The sequence below is a fragment of the Coturnix japonica genome, chromosome 4, assembly GCF_054131305.1.
Source record: "Coturnix japonica strain WE chromosome 4, WE-NBRP24, whole genome shotgun sequence".
In the NCBI taxonomy this organism is placed as follows: Eukaryota; Metazoa; Chordata; class Aves; order Galliformes; family Phasianidae; genus Coturnix; species Coturnix japonica.
In genome coordinates this window covers 52,948,536-52,964,909 of record NC_140666.1, presented here as the reverse complement: position 1 = coordinate 52,964,909, position 16,374 = coordinate 52,948,536, and the positions used below count along the sequence as shown (strand labels likewise).

The following is a 16,374-nucleotide window of genomic DNA, read 5'->3' as shown; positions in this document are numbered from 1 at the left end:
CCTGTCCCTGGCAGACCATCCGAGGTGTCATGTGCTTACCTGCCAGCATCAGTGGGAAAGCACTGGGATGTTTCTGGTGGGGTGTACTCCATGCTGCTGCTGCTGCTTTTTTTCCCTTAGCCCACTTCCCTAGTGCAAAGCAGAGGATCTTAAAGGCTGCTTGAAATTGTCCCTGCTCATGCTGTGTCTGACAGTGCTGGGAAATGCTCAGAACAGGCACTGCCAAGTAAGTTTTGCCTCCAGCCCTGGAGGGAAATGTTGTGGAGAAAATATAGTGGAGACCCAGTCCTTTCTCTCCATGTCCCCTGCTTGGTGGTTGGGAACATAGCACTGATGTCATGAACAGGGAATTTGACTTGACTCCACTGACAGTAAATAGTGGAAATAGGCTAACTTCTTAAAGAACAACTGCCCAGGCAGAAATCTGTGCAGACCTATTTAGGTAACTGCAGCTGCTCGAGCCACTGTGATCTGCAGCAGCAGTGGGCCTGCTCCCCTGTCCCTGTCTTCATACCAGGCTCTGTTCATTGCAGAGAGAAGGAGGAAGCAGCCTGAGTGTGTGGGTAGGCTTCTTGTTGCAAATAGTCTGAGTGTTTGGGCTGGCCTGCATATTTAGAGGGCATCTGAGACCCAAGACCCCTCCTGCTCTTTAAGCATTTACTGCTGCCCAGAAGGATTACGAAGGTCCAGTGAAGAGGTACTGAATTGAGTAATGTAAAAAGGGATATGGGGAGAGTGCTGGGCAGGGGAAGGAGTCATAAGCTCAGACCCTTTGGTGTTACATTCTGCATACCCCCTCTCCACAGACCTCAGATCCCAATGGCCAATTAACAGTTCATGTTTAACCAGCCTGCTGTCTCATGCAGGAGACACACAGGGAAGTTCTTGAAATCCTTAATGTTTCCCTTGCTGGCTCATTTTTAATCTTGTGCACATTCATCAGCCAGAGTTCTGCCTGGTGGCAGGTAGCTCAAAAAACATGGTAAGCAGTGGTGCAGAGCTGCTCACAGCATCTTCCAAGCATCTTCTTTCAAATCCAGAAAGAGGGTAGAGCCCTTGCTGCAGTTTTCCAGGGGGCTTTGTCTGTATCCACTTCTGGAGAAGGTATTTAGTCTCAGAGGCAGTGAGGCTCTGGTATCTCCAATACAACATTAAAAAAAAGAAAAGAAAAAAGTGAGGGACAAAGCCAAAGCAACAGTTTTCTGTTTTCTGGGACCTTCCGCGACCTTAGTGGGAAATGTTTATTTCCAGTTTAGCAGCAGGCTTCTCTGCCTCTCCATATATTTTGCAGGGCCTTGTGTACAGTGTATAATATTCCTTTCGGGCTACATATAAATCACATTGCAGTGTCACTGTAGGAATTTGTTTAGAGATATAAGGAAATAGATAGCCATGTGGAATTATTAGCGCTCGGTCTTCAGAGCAGATTCTCAGCCTTCTTTCCCTTCTGCTCTTTAAATCTGTCTCAGCCTGCATATCTTCCAGCTCTCCAACTCCTAAATTAAGACCTGCTCTTGCCCTTACCCTGTAGCAACACTGGCCAAAAAAACGAACAAGGAAGGGTGTGGGAAAGGGGGCAATGGGTTGCTCTGTGCTGAAAAGGTCGTTTGGAAGAAAATACCAACCTCATCATAGCATAGCATTTGCTTTCATGCCTCATAGTAGTCTGGTGCCTTATGGCACAGAGAGTCAGATTCACAAAGCTATTTCAGCTCTGAAATTTCCTTGGTTTTAGATTAGGTGCCCAAACAGGAGTTGGGTCCAGCTCTTCAGTTTTCAAAAACTGAATGCAGAGCTTGGTAATGATTCTCAGCACATCTGCTTGTGACTGGAGCTCCCGACCTCTGTGCTGCTCAGCATCTCTCTGCAGCATTTTCCTTCTTTTTTGGCACTGGGTTTGGGCACAGTTTGTTCACTGTTGAACTTCCACGCTTAAGGCTGTTTTAATGATACCTCTGCTTCTTGCCTGCATATTTAAACATCAGTGAGCACCCAGCTCCCACTGATGCATTTGGGCATGTTTTTAGGGGAGTCAGGGCCTAGCTATGAGTACTGTGTTGCATGTGCTGTGCCTTCTTAATAGGGAGCATCGGCGTTTTGTTGCTTGCTTTCTTCTGTTGCTGGTAATGCTGTCTTTCCATTCCAGGACCTGCTGAGAAAAGAAAGCAGTGAATTTGGTGCCATGGTGAGAGATCCTTTCTATGTAATCAGCGCAGGAGCCAGGTAGGTACATGGTATTGTCCCCTTTGTCACTTCAGGATCAGCTCTTATTACCCAGCTGCTAGCAGCAGTTGTGTTGTGCTGTGTCAGTGGGTGGCTAGGGTCAAGCTAGAGAATGTCTGTGTAGATGCGGTTACGAACATGCTCTGCCCAGCAGAGTTAGAAGGAGTAAACTGCCATGAGCTGTTTTTCCCATTGCTGACATAAACTCAGTCTAAATTTTTTCTCCACAATCATGTTGTCTTGGAGTATGTTTCTGCAGCAACAGACAAATCATGTACCTTCCAAATGCCTTTGATCTACTGCTAGAAATTATCAGAACTGAAGGACTCCGAAGGAAAAAATACCATGATGACTCTCTTTGTCTGGCTTTATCCAGCCCTGGGTGCTGCCTCCCGAGAAGCAAGTGAACATCTGTGTGGGCTAAAACGAGGAGATCTCATTTATCTGGGAGCTTTGCATTCAGGCTGCTTTATTTTGTGTAGGCAGGATATCTTGCTCAGCAACAGGAGACAAATGCTTTTAAAAATAGAAAAGTGTAATCATAAAACGTGTAATATTAGGGCTTATGTAACTATCTATTTAGCAATAGATTGTTTTGAAGCTAACTAGGACTGAAGTTGATCTTGCTGTATTTACATTTAAATAATAAATAGATGCTTGCCCTAAGCTCTGAATGCCCAAACAACTAACTCGTATTACAGTAAAAACCACCAAGAGAGACCAAAATAATTACTCACAAAGGAGCTCTGTTTCTCTTAAAAACTTGCAGTAAATGTTGTCCCACTCTGTTGTCACACTGGGATTTAACACTGCTGTCTCCAAGGGCTTCACTCTGCAGCTCTGGGTAAGGGAGTTACAGCTGGAAGTAAGGGAAAGCTCCTGATCTAGGTGGATCTTACTTCACCTGGCTGGCAAATTTTTTTTCTTCCAAAGAAAACGTAAGCGTTCTTTTAAAGGAACTCATTCTGCTGTCAGGCTTGTCCTTTTATGACTGCTTGAAATGAACCCTTTCTCTTAAATTCAGAATGATTTTTTCCTTTTTTTTTTTTTTTTTTTTCTCTTTGAGAGAACATCACAGCTCTTTTAGTTCATCCTGCCTCCCTGTACATTGTAGAGCTGCCGTATCATCATTCTTCCCAAAAACTGGTTTCTGTTTTTTGGTTTTGATTTGGTTTTTTTTGTTTTGTTTTTTAAATTCAAACTATTTTCTGTTCTGTTAGTATCCTGCATGTTCTGCAAGTATATTTCTTCTGGGGTGTGTAAGGTTGTTTTCCCCTATTGATCAGCATTGGATGAGAGAAGACAAGGAAAAGCCTGTGTCTCTGAGGGTGCAGGTTCCCACCACAAAGGCTGCAAAGCACTCCCCATTAAGCCTTTGCTATTGAGAGTTTTATATATGTATATTGCTGAGCTTGGAGTGAACTAAATAAGAGCGGGCAGGGTTTTTGAAAGCAGGAGGGTTCTGATACTGTGTTCCTGAAGCTAGAAGAAGTTCTGCAGTTAAGTCTCAGTGGGAACAAGATATGAATCCTCTGCAAAGTTATAAGGAGAAGTAAACTAGGTCCTTAGCCATATGCAGGAGGACTTCTGCTGTCAGGAGAATGTTGAACCTTCTCCTGCTCTGGTGTGAGTATATCACAGTCTGGATAATATGAGATTACTGCAACATCTTTAATCCATCTCTTAGGAGATGCAAATCTTTGTCTGTCCTGTGATTGTCAGCCCCAAATAGCTTTTTTTTTAGCCAGTCCTCTCACATATAACCATCACCATCCTATCTTTGCTTGCAGCATGCTGCACGCACACGCCCTTCCAGAGAGTCAGTACCAGGCAGTAGGAATTACACTTCTGGGTAGCCTTGGAACACAACCATTTAATGAGATGAAGAGGAGATGGGACCATCTGTACCATCTCTCTTGATCAAGGAGGAAAATTACCAAATAGTCAGCTTACACAAGTGAGCATTTGGTCTTGTCACATATGCTACGTAACTTATGCTCTGTGCTACTGATCTGCTCTGCAGTTGTCATACAATAGCTGGCTCATAAGCACTGCAGGGAATGATTGTTGCTCCACCAGTTTCAGAACCCACAGTTGCCTCCACAGTAGGAGAGATCTTTAAATTAGAGAATTGCCATCTGGTGTTTCTGACAAATACTGAGCATCTTAAAAGAATACACACTGCTACTGTCCAGGAACCACAGACAATACCAAGAGCATTCTGTCTGGGAAGTTTCCCCGCCCCCAGGTAAAGGCTGCCAGATTCTATTCTCAGTTATACCAGAATAAAGCCAGAACAACCCATGTCTTTGCCACAGTTGTTCTTAATTTGTACCAGCATGCCTGGGAGCAAATTTGGGCCCCAAGTCTCAAACATCATGGGCCAGAAGTGTTAGACTGCTTGAAGAGTGCGTCTCAAGAACAGAAAATGTATTGGCAGTACAGCTTTATTGTATTTTATTGTTTTATGGTATGGCCTCATGTTTTTAGGCCATCCTTTCTTGCATCTTCTATGCTATTATTACAGCTCATTTTGTTTTACAACTGAATAACCATACAAGCAAGTAGGTTTGACTACATATTCTGAGCAGGATCCTTGCTTTAGAAACCAGACCCTGTTTCTTAGGCTTACATGATAACCTTTTAAAAGATAAGAATAATTCAATATTCTTATTTTGCAACCATAATATGTGCTTAAAATATGTTGTGATTTTTTTCTGTTACAACTGTGAACATAAGAGGAACTCTTTTACCTAATGGGATCCCAACATTGTAAGAGTTTTTCAAATTTTCCTATGAAGTCAAAATAGTGCATTTTTACCTCACTGTTTTATTTTTTTTTAATATAAAGAGCAGAATATTTACAGTGATGCTTGCTATGTGCATGCACAGATCTGTGTGGTCCACCATGCACTGCAAATGATGGGAGATGGCGAGTGGGAGTGAATCTGGCTTAGTGTTCCTAGAATTAGTAGGCTGTGTTTTCCTCTGCTTTCAAAATCACGGCAGAACCTTATGTGGATTAGTAGGCAGTGACTCAGGCCTCCAGAAAGGTTGCTTAATTTGATCTCCAAGCAGGTGTACAGTAGCTTTTCCTGCTCCTTCATTAATTGTTAAACTTTAAGTGATCTATCTCTTGTTTTTGTAGGTCTTTCAGCAAGCAAGAAAGAAGACACTCAGAAAAAATGACATTTACAAGTTATTATCCCCATCCACGCCACATCAGTGAGATTGGCACTGGGTCCTCCACACCGACGGAGAACCATAAGGTCTCAGAACTTTCCAGACAAGAGAGCAGGAGTTCTGCATTTGTTCCGTCTCCAACAGAGGCAAGGAGTCACTATCCTGAGCAAAAACAAGGCTTTAAATCCACGTTCCTCATTCCTCCTGCATTTAGCCAGTCCTCCCCTAGTACAGCCTCCCAGACTCCCTCTGACTTGCAGGCTGCAGGTGATGGCCAGGCTCTGAGACAGCACCATGCCAAACAAGATGCTTTTGCTCCAGGGGGCAGCAGTACTACTCAGGCACAGTCTGTGGATGCCGTTCAGGATAGGTCCCTCGAGGCTTCTGCAGAGGAGGTTGCATGCAGGAGGAAAGCAGGGCTGCTGCAAAGATCCCTCCCACCCAGAGTGATGTGGGCTCACTCAGTCAAAGACAACAGCTTGCCACATAGCATGGTGCCTCCTCCAGCAGAAGGGCCAAAGTTCTCCCAGAGGTGGCAGTCCCTTCCAACACAGAGCAGCACTTCTTCTGACCCAGAGACTCCTTCTCCCCAGGCGACAACTCACCTCCGGATCTCAGAGTCGTGCCTGCAGCTCACGCCTCCGCCATTGCTGCAGGATGATGAAGACGATGAGGTGTTCATCATGCCTTCCCAGCCTGCTGTCACTGCTCCGGCCTTCTCACCCCCATTGCCACCCCATCCTCTTCCTGAGCAGAGCTCTTGCACTTCTGTGAATGGCACGGAGGAATTCCCACCGCCTCCCCCACCAACTGCACTTGAGGAATATGGGGCAGCTGGCGACAAATCCACCAGGCTCACAGAGGACAAAGTGAGGTAAGGGAGAGCTATCACACAGCATCTCGGGCACTGTAGGGCCATATACAGTAAGATATGTGGGGCTCCAGCCAAATGTGGCTGACCTCCACAGCTTGGCATTCCACAAAAACCCACCCACAGCTGCGAGCTGAGTGTGAAGCTTTGCAGGGGATTGCAGAGATTATAAGGGGAGAGGGACAGACAGACAGACTCACTGCTGCTGGATTTTGCTGGCTGCCACGTGCATTGTTAAATGATATGGACAGGATAGGTCACAAAGCAAGAAGGCTAAGAGCTTTGTGGTCCAACAGCAGATACATTGACGTGTGTAGTGGGCAAGGCAAAGAGTGAGAAAATTTCCTGCCATATTAACATATGGATTTCAGTGGGCTTTCTTCTCACACTCCAGCATGAAGAGTAAGAATAGTTGGTTACTCTTTCCAGTTACTGTTTTCTGAGAGAAAAGTATGAAAATTCATGTTTTTCCAAACTGTTAGACTTCCCAGAATACACTTTATAGCTGGCACAAAACAATCTTGTTATGAAACAGCAGCCATGTGCCAGGAAGCGACAGCACTAATATGTCACAGTAACACCATATAGTGGATTTTTCCAGAAGGATTGGGCTTAGGGCTAGGTGCCCAGCTGACTGAATTCAGCACAACTTCCTCTACTCCCAAGGAGGGGGGAGAGGGATTCTTCCTCCAGGGAAGAATTGGACTGGGGTTTTCTTAACATGAAAAGGCCGTATCAAGTGTGGACTGCTCAGGCTGGCATTCCCAAGTGGTGAGACTTAGTGTCCCCAGCCCATGAGCACAAAACAAACTGACTGACACTCACCGGTGCTTTCTATGGTGGAATGACAATATGGCAGCATCCAGACTGAGGGAATGAAATACTTCTGGTGCCAGTAGCTTCACAGTGTGGGCAAAGTATGAGACAGAAATGAGTGTGTGAGAAGGAAAACTTACTTGTCTTAGGCCTTCATTGTCTGTTCACAAAGATCCCATGTGGTAAGTTTATCTTCATCTCACAGAATTTTTCTGTCCGTAGCAGCTTCAAAAGCTTTCCCAAAGCCCTGGCCAAGAGGGAGATAACAGGGTTGGGCACGAATATCAGTGAAAATAATTGGTCCTTCTCACCATCTTTATCAAAGAGGACTAATTCTTCACCTGCTGTGGATAAGCAGCACCGATCAGCTACTTCTTCTGAAAGGCCTCAAAGCTCTAATGGAGAACCCGTGACTCAATCTGAGGGCAACAACAGAGAACCAGCAGCTATCACCAGAGACTCAGAAAATGGCAGTGCAGACCCTGGGACACTCAACACATGTCCTCCAGTGAAGACAAAGAAAAAAAGCCCAGAGGATATTAAGTCAGAGGCTTTAGCAAAAGAGATTGTCCATAAAGACAAGTCTCTGGCTGACATCCTGGATCCTGACTCCAAAATGAAGACAACCATGGACTTAATGGAGGGGCTTTTCCCCAGTGGAACCAGCTTCCTGAAGGAGAACAACATGAAAAGGAAGATGACACAGAAGAAAGCTAGCAGGCCAGTAGCAGAAGATAACATGTAAGCACTGTTTGTTGTGGCTGTGGGTTAACATTGCAGCAGAACTCGCTGCTTCCTTGCTTTAAGGGTTGAGCTGGTGCAGAATTTTTCCTAATCGTTATAGATGGACAGTGGCAGAGGTTGAGTTTCCCTAGTCCCAGGAGCAAGGACTGGAAGGGCATTTTTGGATGATTTTTTCTCATCAGTTCTTTTGTAGATGAGCTCACTTCTTCGGGATGCATAGAAGACAATACTGAGCTTGGTAATGGGGCAGGAAATGACCCATATCAAGTACAAGAGTAAAATCGGGACCAAAACAGTGGTGGGAAAAAGATAATGAGGGGCCTTTGGGAAGGAGAGCTGGGTGTGCCTTATTGCATCTAGGTTCAAAGATCAGTCCAAGTCCTGCAGCATGGCTGCTCAAAGAAACAGATTCCCAAATGCTAGCTAGAGAACTGCAGAGCAATAAGTTGTAATGCTTGGTGCCAGTCTAACCATCACCAGCTGAGTAATCTACAGCAAAGATCTGGCTCTTTTCAGAGCTATTAGTTAGTATTTAGAAAAAGCAGTCGCGCTGTTCTGCACAGGAGAGGGAGACGAAAGCAGCTGACGTGCACCCTCTGTTGGTGAGAATCAGCCATTTCCTTTGTGGTTAATAACACCAAGGGGGTACTGAAGAGGGAGCACTGCAGGACCGTGGATCTAGGCATGGCAAAAAGGCTCATACTCAAGTCCTTTTTCTTCACCCTTGTATAGGAAAGAAGAAAAGGAAGCACCTGTAACCCTGGTCACCTGCCCTGCTTATTATAATGTTTCAGCACCCAAAGCAGAACTACTGAATAAAATCAAAGACTTGCCAGAAGAAGTAGGGGAGGAGGAAGACCTGCTAGACATCAACGAGAAGAAGGTAAATTCAAAGCACACACCACCACTTCCTGGTTACATTCATGAAATAATAATAAAACCTAGAGTGAAATGTATTTGAATTCAGCGTTTGGCTGATATAGTCCCAAGGCACATGGAGGCTGGATGCATTTAGGCTGCCTATGAAGCTTTCTCACGGTGATCCAGAGAGCAAAGTGGGCTAATCTGACTGCACGATTGAGTACAAATCATGCACAACTCTGAAGATGGTCTGTATTGTGCCAAAGGCTGAGTGTATAGGCTTCAAGAGGCAGCCACTGCCTCACAGCAAAACAGGAAAAGGAGGGAGTGATTTGAGCAAGGACATGTTGGCTTAGGAATATTGAATACTCCAGCTAGTTACGGTACTGTCTTATTGGAGGAGGCTTCACCCTATGGTTTTTCTCCTGACAGTTTGCCCATTTTACCTGTTGTCTGCACATGCCACCTCCAGAAAAACATTTGTTACTTCTTTTCACTTCACCTTATTGTTTCACTCATGTCCAGGAAACTGTGTGCTCCTCAGCAATTCAGTCAGCACTACCTTGATGTGATGACTTGGGTAGGGAGTGGGAGAGCAGGGTAGGGAAGCAGGAGACATTTTGCTCTTGTGCTGCAGCTACATTTCAGTGTCCCCTGAGCTTCTTGCTGCAGGTTTGGATACTCTTATCTTACAGGGCTTTGTTAGGGCCCTCTAATTTGCCCCTGTGGTTGTCTCCTGTTGGTTACTTGCTAATTACAGATATGTTGTGAAGCTCACAAATTCCAAAGAGCAACACACAGGTACTTGCATGTCTGTGTCTCTCTTTACACACCTCCTACTTTCATGTCAAAAGCATCCATGCCTGCCTGGAAACATAAAACATTAGATGTTGCTGTGGACAAAGTAACATAGCACATAGTTCATGCTGTTTGTACAGAGAGCAGAGATTAAACCAACTGAAGGATACAAATATTTATGCAAGTCTCATGCTGTAAACATAATTCTTTATTTTTCCTGTGCTGAAATGAGGCATGAATTTAAAGAAAGGGCCCCAGATCTAGTCTCTGAGAGTGCGGAGAATTCACACATCTCTAGGACAGCTTCATATTTTCTCTCTGGATCCCCACTCCTGTGCCAAGTGTAAAAGTGAAGAAGATGTGAGTCTGGGTGTAGTTTGGGAGTGTGCAGTTTTTCGCGCAGCTCTGACATGGAGAGGTTACCTCTCTTCTTAGCATGGCTTTACCATTTCTTTTCTTATGTCCTTCCGGGCTTTAATACAGTGATACCCAGAATCAGAACTCCATCTAACACAAGAACAGTGAGTGAGTCAGTCCTAGTGCTAGATCAGCCCTAGTTTGCGGAGTGTTTGAGATGCAGGTAGGACCTCATTGAGTCTTTAGGGAGCTGTGGTCTAAGGTACACTTGCTATGCCTGCCACCAGTACAAATACTTGTGATTTTACAGATATTTAGTGCATGATGGTGTATATGTCACCAATCAGAAGCACCTGACAAAGGCCACAGCCTGCAATGCTTCTAGTACACAAACAACTCAATTGATTTCAAGCCCAGCTGTCTTCTCATACCAGCCTGGAAGGTAAGAGGTAGTGAAGCACAAGGAGAGTGCTGCTCCAGGGAGTCTGCAAGCATCTGACAGCCTTACAGGGAGATGTATGCCTGTAACTGGAAGATAAGTCTCAAAGACGGCATTTGCATGGAAAGCCAGGAATAGATGGGAGTGATTAGACTCAGGCAGTGAGATCCATCTGGCATGTTTGTTTATGTTCTGTATGAAATATCATGTATGAAATATCATTTGCATGGGTGTTATCTGGGAAGGCAGCTAGTCTGAGGGGTCATTTTGGTAAACTAATCTCATTTCCATTGTAAATACACAAAGGAACTGTGTTGGTTGATGTTTAGGATTGTAGGAGAGCCTCTGATTAATGAACACATAGTCCCTATCCAGCTCCCAGGCCTTCAGAACAATGCTACATCACTCCTGACAGACCTGTGGCCTCCTACTAGCAAGGACAGGAGAGTAGGCCTGCATGTTCTGCAAAGCTTCTGCAGCAGGGACTGACAGCTCTCAGCAATTTAGGCCTCCTGAAAACCTGCCGAGTTAATGGCAGACTTTGTGTCCACCCTACAGAACCCTGCAATAGGGTTTTCTCCCATGCCATTGTAGTTGTTGAAATTGGCTCCCCCCATTCTGCTCCTCAGGAGCTCTTAATCTAGTAGACAATTGATAAGGATCTCAGATTTTTCTTTTGGGAATGATATTGGTGTCTTAGGCAAAGGGAAAGGCAAGTGTTGGTTCTCTCTGGATGCTACTTGTCATACTGAGGAGAGAATCCTGATAAAGGCATTTCAGCTATTCCTTATCCTCACAGGTGGGATCTCTCCCACTGAATGCTCCATTAAGAAATGGCATGAGTTACCAGACAATCCAGCATAGACCTGCAACCTGACATTTGTTCTAGAGAATATGCTCACATGTTATTAAGCTTTGCATATATGAGGAAGCTGCTGGTGGACTGTAGTACTGGCCAGAAAAGCACAAGCTCCAGAAGATGCACAGAGTGTACCATCTAGTGGCGTCTGACTCAACAGTACCAGTTCCTTCTCTGCTGCTAAAGCAGCCCCCAGCCTGACCTGGATTTAAAGATACTCTTTCTTTTGAAAAACACCGCCTTTCTGTTTGAAATTACCAGCAGTTTTGGTGGAAAGAAGGGGCTATTAGTAAACTCTTTTAGGCAATGTCGTGATTTGCTTGTTTCATCCTGCAATGTTAATACGCTGAGTAGACTGGCATACATAGAATGGTGCTTCACCAGTGCATAAATAGAAGAAACTAAGCATAATCCATCCCTTGCATCAAGAGCTTTTATTTCCTGCTCTCTACACTGTTGCTTCCAACTGAATAGAAGCAAGCACTGCAAGCCTCAGGCCACGGGCTTCTGCTTTTGCATGTGTCTTTCTCCTAAATCCTAATTGAAGTTACCATCTCCAGCACACCTGCAGCACTGCTAGAGTAGCTGAACCCTGGGGACCTCCTTTTCTTCAGCAGTGAAACAGTTGCCTTTACTGTTACAAAGTGCATCTGCTTTGTATTTCATTGATCTGTTGCTAAGCATTTAAAGTATCTTCAGTACAAATGCTTTTCTGGTGCCTCTCTCAATATAAGGCAGAGACTGCACAGCCAGTGCAGAGTACTGGTATCTCCTTGGTCAGGGCTGAATTTGAGGCTTGTACCTCAACACTGAGGCAGCCAAATACGGAGCAATCAGCTCTTTCAGGATACCATGAAAGAGGGAAATGTCCTTTCTTGCTAGGCTATATCACCACACGTGCCAGCTCAGTTTCCTGTCACATCATTAATATTACTACTTACATTCATTTTTCTGCCAGTTGTTTTGTACAATTCTGGGTCATATAACATGTAACATCACAAGAAACTTCATGGTGGGGCAGGGAACTATAAGATACAGGATATGTGGTTGGTGCTCTTTTCATCCAGAGTCTTAAAAGAACTTTTTGAAGGAAGGTACATATCATTTCAGATATTATGTAGCTGGATATGAGAATATGGCACAAAAAAAATTGGATGTCTCTTTTGAAGATGTTCACTGATGATAGAACAAATGAATCTTCATGTAATTTTGTCAGGTTATCAGATACAGGTTATCACCTGAATGTGGAAATTCAGTTTTCTCTTTTCCCTTCTTACTGTCGTCTTTGTCAGCTGTTACTGACCTGACCTTACTCCTTATGAACTGTAACCGTATCCTCTTGTTGTTGTCATCCAGATGAGCAGTGTGATCATGATAATGACCAACATGGCAATGTGTTTCCCTTCTGACAGGCTGAGCTCATCGGGAGCTTGACCCACAAACTGGAAGTCCTGAAGGAAGCAAAGGAAGGCTTACTTGCAGACATCAAAATGAATAATGCTCTTGGAGAGGAGGTGGAGCTGTTGATCAGCGAGCTATGCAAACCAAACGAGTTTGACAAATACAAGATGTTCGTCGGCGATTTGGATAAGGTGGTGAACCTCTTGCTTTCTCTCTCAGGACGCCTGGCCCGGGTAGAGAATGTTCTCAGTAGCCTAGGAGAAAATGCCAACAGTGAAGAGCGGGTACGTATCTGCACAGCTGTAGCCTCTTGGCCTTTCTCCGCTGTAACAGCCAAAAGATCCTGCTTCTATAAGCTAAGTCCTCAAAGGCAGGTGCCTGGCTGATTCTGTATGAGCCATAGCAAACATGGTTCTATCCCTAGGAATCTTGGTTCATGTTTGTACAATTCTCAGATCCTGTGGCTTTTATCTCCAAACAGTGTCTGTGTTTGGCACAGCATGTCTGCGACCAGCACGTGGAATAAAGGCTGTGTGGTATTTTATATTGTGGAGCAACCTGCTGCCTTCTACTTCAGTTGAAGCCACATTTTAGCTTTTTTTTTTTTTTTTTTTTTTGAGTGGTTTTAAGAGACAGAGACACATTTTCCTGGCAGTCTCTGCTTCTGAGCAAGTTTGACTGACTTTCTTGGTGTCCTTTCTACCCCATATTGATCAAAGCATTCACATTTAGTGGTATTCACATTTGGCCCACAATGAGGAACTTATCCTCCTTCTGCAGGCTCCTAGTTGTGTATCTGGGAACTTAGCTGACCTACTTCATTGAGAGGTGGCAGATTTGGTGTCAGGAGCAGAAGCGGGGGCATCAGTAAGTTTGGTGATGTTAATACTGAAGTGCTTTCTCTGGTGTGTACAGAGCTCTCTGAATGAGAAGAGGAAACTGCTGGCTGGCCAGCATGAAGATGCCCGGGAACTGAAGGAAAACCTTGACCGTCGAGAACGGGTGGTTTTGGAGATCCTGGGCAACTACCTCACTGAGGAACAGCTCCAGGACTATCAGCACTTTGTAAAGATGAAGTCTGCGCTCCTCATAGAGCAGCGAGAGCTAGATGATAAAATCAAACTGGGTCAGGAGCAGCTCAAGTGCCTGATGGAAAGCCTCCCCACAGACTTCACGCCCAGGGATGCAACAGCAGCAGCTGCCCTCGCTGCAGCACTTGCTACCTCTGCTGGAGTCAATGGTAAAACACTTCCAGCAGTCTCATCCTCGCTCTAACCTTTCCCAAGTGGACCTGGGGCAGTCTTCCTGCTCGAGTCTGTTTAATCCGAGTACTGCGCAGATGGTTCTCTACAGTGACAACGAACAGAGACAGGTTTAAAACAAGATTTTGGTGAAGGAAACAAGTAGCAATAATAAGGGTTTTATCTTTCTTTCCTTCCACCACTGCTTCCGGGAAACTTAAATTACTCTGGAGGGAACGAGACAAAATTGCATCTCCTCCTAACAGAGATGAGGAAGAGCCTCATGAGAATTAAACACGTTACTTTTAATAAAAGAAAATCACGTCCTCTCTTTCCTGCTTTTCCTGCCTACCTGGCTCCTCGTTAAATAATGAAGGATCTAAAAGAATGAAGCCTTAAAAATAAAACCAACCCATTCTACTGAACATTATTGATATTTATATTTTTTAAAGAACAAGGCAATGTGTAAGTTTTTGTACATACGTTGATCAGTTACTTGATTCTACTTTGTTCTGTATGTAGAAAAGACATTTAATTTTGTATTTTGTGAAAACTTTAACAAGAAGAGGGAACCCCAAAGATAGCGATGCAATTAGCCCAGAACATCTCTTTGTGGTTTTGTTGTTGTTATTGTTTGTTGTTTTTTTTTTAATATAATAAAAGGCTACCAGAAGAAGCTTCAACCTGTTTCAACACACACTGAAAATAACTTGTCAGTGTCCGTATGAGGGACATCTTGGCCAGAAAACACAATCTATCCTCCTCAGTACCTTGCGATCCAGTGATTCTCAAGTTTAAATATGCTTTTTTGAGAACTTGCATCTCAGGAGTTGGTGTAAAGTAATTTATCCTGCTCTGTACTCAGTGTGGAGGTTTGAGGGGGGTCTGTCTTTGTTCTGACTAATCAAACTCATCATCTGTGCTACTGCTGCAGCTTGAATGCATTTCTGCGAGATGTGAGAGGGATCTCTAACCGACATTATTTATAGACCTGTTTATCTGAAGGGATGATGTACACTAGGATTATTTTCACACAGTAGTATCTCATTTGTCTGAATCCATTTCACTAGAAATTAACTTACAAGTCACAAGAAGCATTAACTTGAAATCCTGCTCTAAGGACTATTGGATTATTTCCTAGTCGGTCCAGCCCGGAATAACTAAATTTGCCTGACTGTACTTTATCAATTTACCAAGTGCTGGAGGATTGCTGCCAGTTGGCATTCAGCAAAGCAAATTGAGGCAAACACCATTTTTCTGTACATTTCTGTCCTCTCTAATGAGCTGTGTTGTCATCTAAATGATGTGGCTACAGGCTGCCTGTAAAGATCACCACTGCAACTGATGAGTCAGACTCAGGTTTTCTCTTTCCTAAGCTTGCAGAGATTTCCAGCTGTAGTAGGGATTCAAGCATCTCTTTTCTCCAGAGGATTGCACTATTGATACTGCCACCAGGAACAGCAGAAATTGTAGTTGTGTGATTTTTAAGTAAGTCCATTCATTATGAATGTCATCTCCAGCATGTGTGTGAAAATTGCAGCACTCATTGCTTTCAGCACCAGTTCTAAAGCTCCATTTGTATTTTGGAATAGCTCATGTAGCTCTACCACAGGCAGCTTGGCAGACTGAAAAATTTACCCATGCCTTCCTGACATATAAAGAATCAATTCTCCAATACCCCAAATAAAATCTACCTGATATTTTAATGCTTTGTGAAGAAGTGGGCCAGATGCCTGCAATGACAGTAAACATATCCTTTCCACTAATGAGCTTACATGCTGTTCAGGCTTATACAGCATTTTATAAGCACCCTAATCAGGGGAACTGAGTTATAAACCTTAATAGCTGAATCAAAAAATCAGAAGTATTTTGAGGGTACTCAAGGATGATTCTTTGTTTGGGAGAACTTCAGGAAAACAGTGGGGGGAGCTGTTTCCAGCCAATCCAAGCAGTTAATTTTTTCTAATAAGAGAGAAAAAACCTCCACAATACCTTTAATTTAGTGTATTTGACAATTGTGCTCATTTACTTTTTTTAAAGCCATCCTTTTATCCTGCACTTACCAGAATCAGTCAAAAAGACTGGCAAATCTGACAGGCATTTGTGAACAGTCTGGGACCAGCCAACAGGGCCTTTTCTATTTGGCATGTTCTTTCCTGAGAAAGGCAGCCCTGCAGCTTTCCCTCAGGTCAGGAAGAGCCTCCCAGCAAAGCAGGGTGTGCCTGTGTGCTGCAGGAACCAGTCCCCATTTCAGGGGCAGCATGCTGCGTTGCAAGCAGCAAAACTACCTTTGCCCACAAGTGCCATGGGTAGCAACACCAAATCTTTCTCGGTATGCTGGTGTTATGCTTGCAAGTCAAGCATTTCTGAGCAGTGAGCCATTGGCCAGCCTTGTGGTGGTAATATATAAGGCTTTACTAAATAGTGTGTAAAACTGTTTCTTCTGTAGAGTTTCCAGCTAAAAAGTTTGAGGTTAAGGGTTCGCGGTGGTTTGCAAGAAATTGAGATATTTGGCACGGCTTTGTGGTCTGCTGAGTTCTACATGTGTTCCCACTGTACACACAAGCATCAGCAAATGAGG

The 16,374-nt window shown here is 44.1% G+C and overlaps 1 protein-coding gene and 1 long non-coding RNA gene across 8 annotated transcripts in view; one reads left to right on the top strand and one right to left on the bottom strand.

Annotated features, from left to right (window-relative positions):
- The window catches only part of SHROOM3 (shroom family member 3), a 128,507-nt gene extending 114,031 nt beyond the window's left edge, over nucleotides 1-14,476 (top strand). For 6 of the 7 annotated variants that reach the window (XM_015861635.3, XM_085546818.1, XM_015861646.3 and 3 more), the window contains 6 exons: nucleotides 2,147-2,223; nucleotides 5,372-6,280; nucleotides 7,316-7,834; nucleotides 8,570-8,720; nucleotides 12,564-12,836; nucleotides 13,468-14,476. In XM_015861635.3, coding sequence (XP_015717121.2) covers nucleotides 2,147-2,223; nucleotides 5,372-6,280; nucleotides 7,316-7,834; nucleotides 8,570-8,720; nucleotides 12,564-12,836; nucleotides 13,468-13,827 — 2,289 coding nt within the window. In that variant the 3' untranslated portion in view covers nucleotides 13,828-14,476. The remainder of the gene's footprint in view (nucleotides 1-2,146; nucleotides 2,224-5,371; nucleotides 6,281-7,315; nucleotides 7,835-8,569; nucleotides 8,721-12,563; nucleotides 12,837-13,467) is intronic. The other variant, XM_015861637.3, reaches the window with a different exon arrangement.
- LOC146761071 (uncharacterized) lies at nucleotides 235-7,344 on the bottom strand. Its single transcript, XR_014945861.1, has 2 exons — nucleotides 7,234-7,344; nucleotides 235-2,149 (listed from the first exon to the last, which is right to left on the bottom strand). It is a non-coding gene; the product is annotated as an uncharacterized LOC146761071 (long non-coding RNA).
- Nucleotides 14,477-16,374: the final 1,898 nt, after the last annotated feature.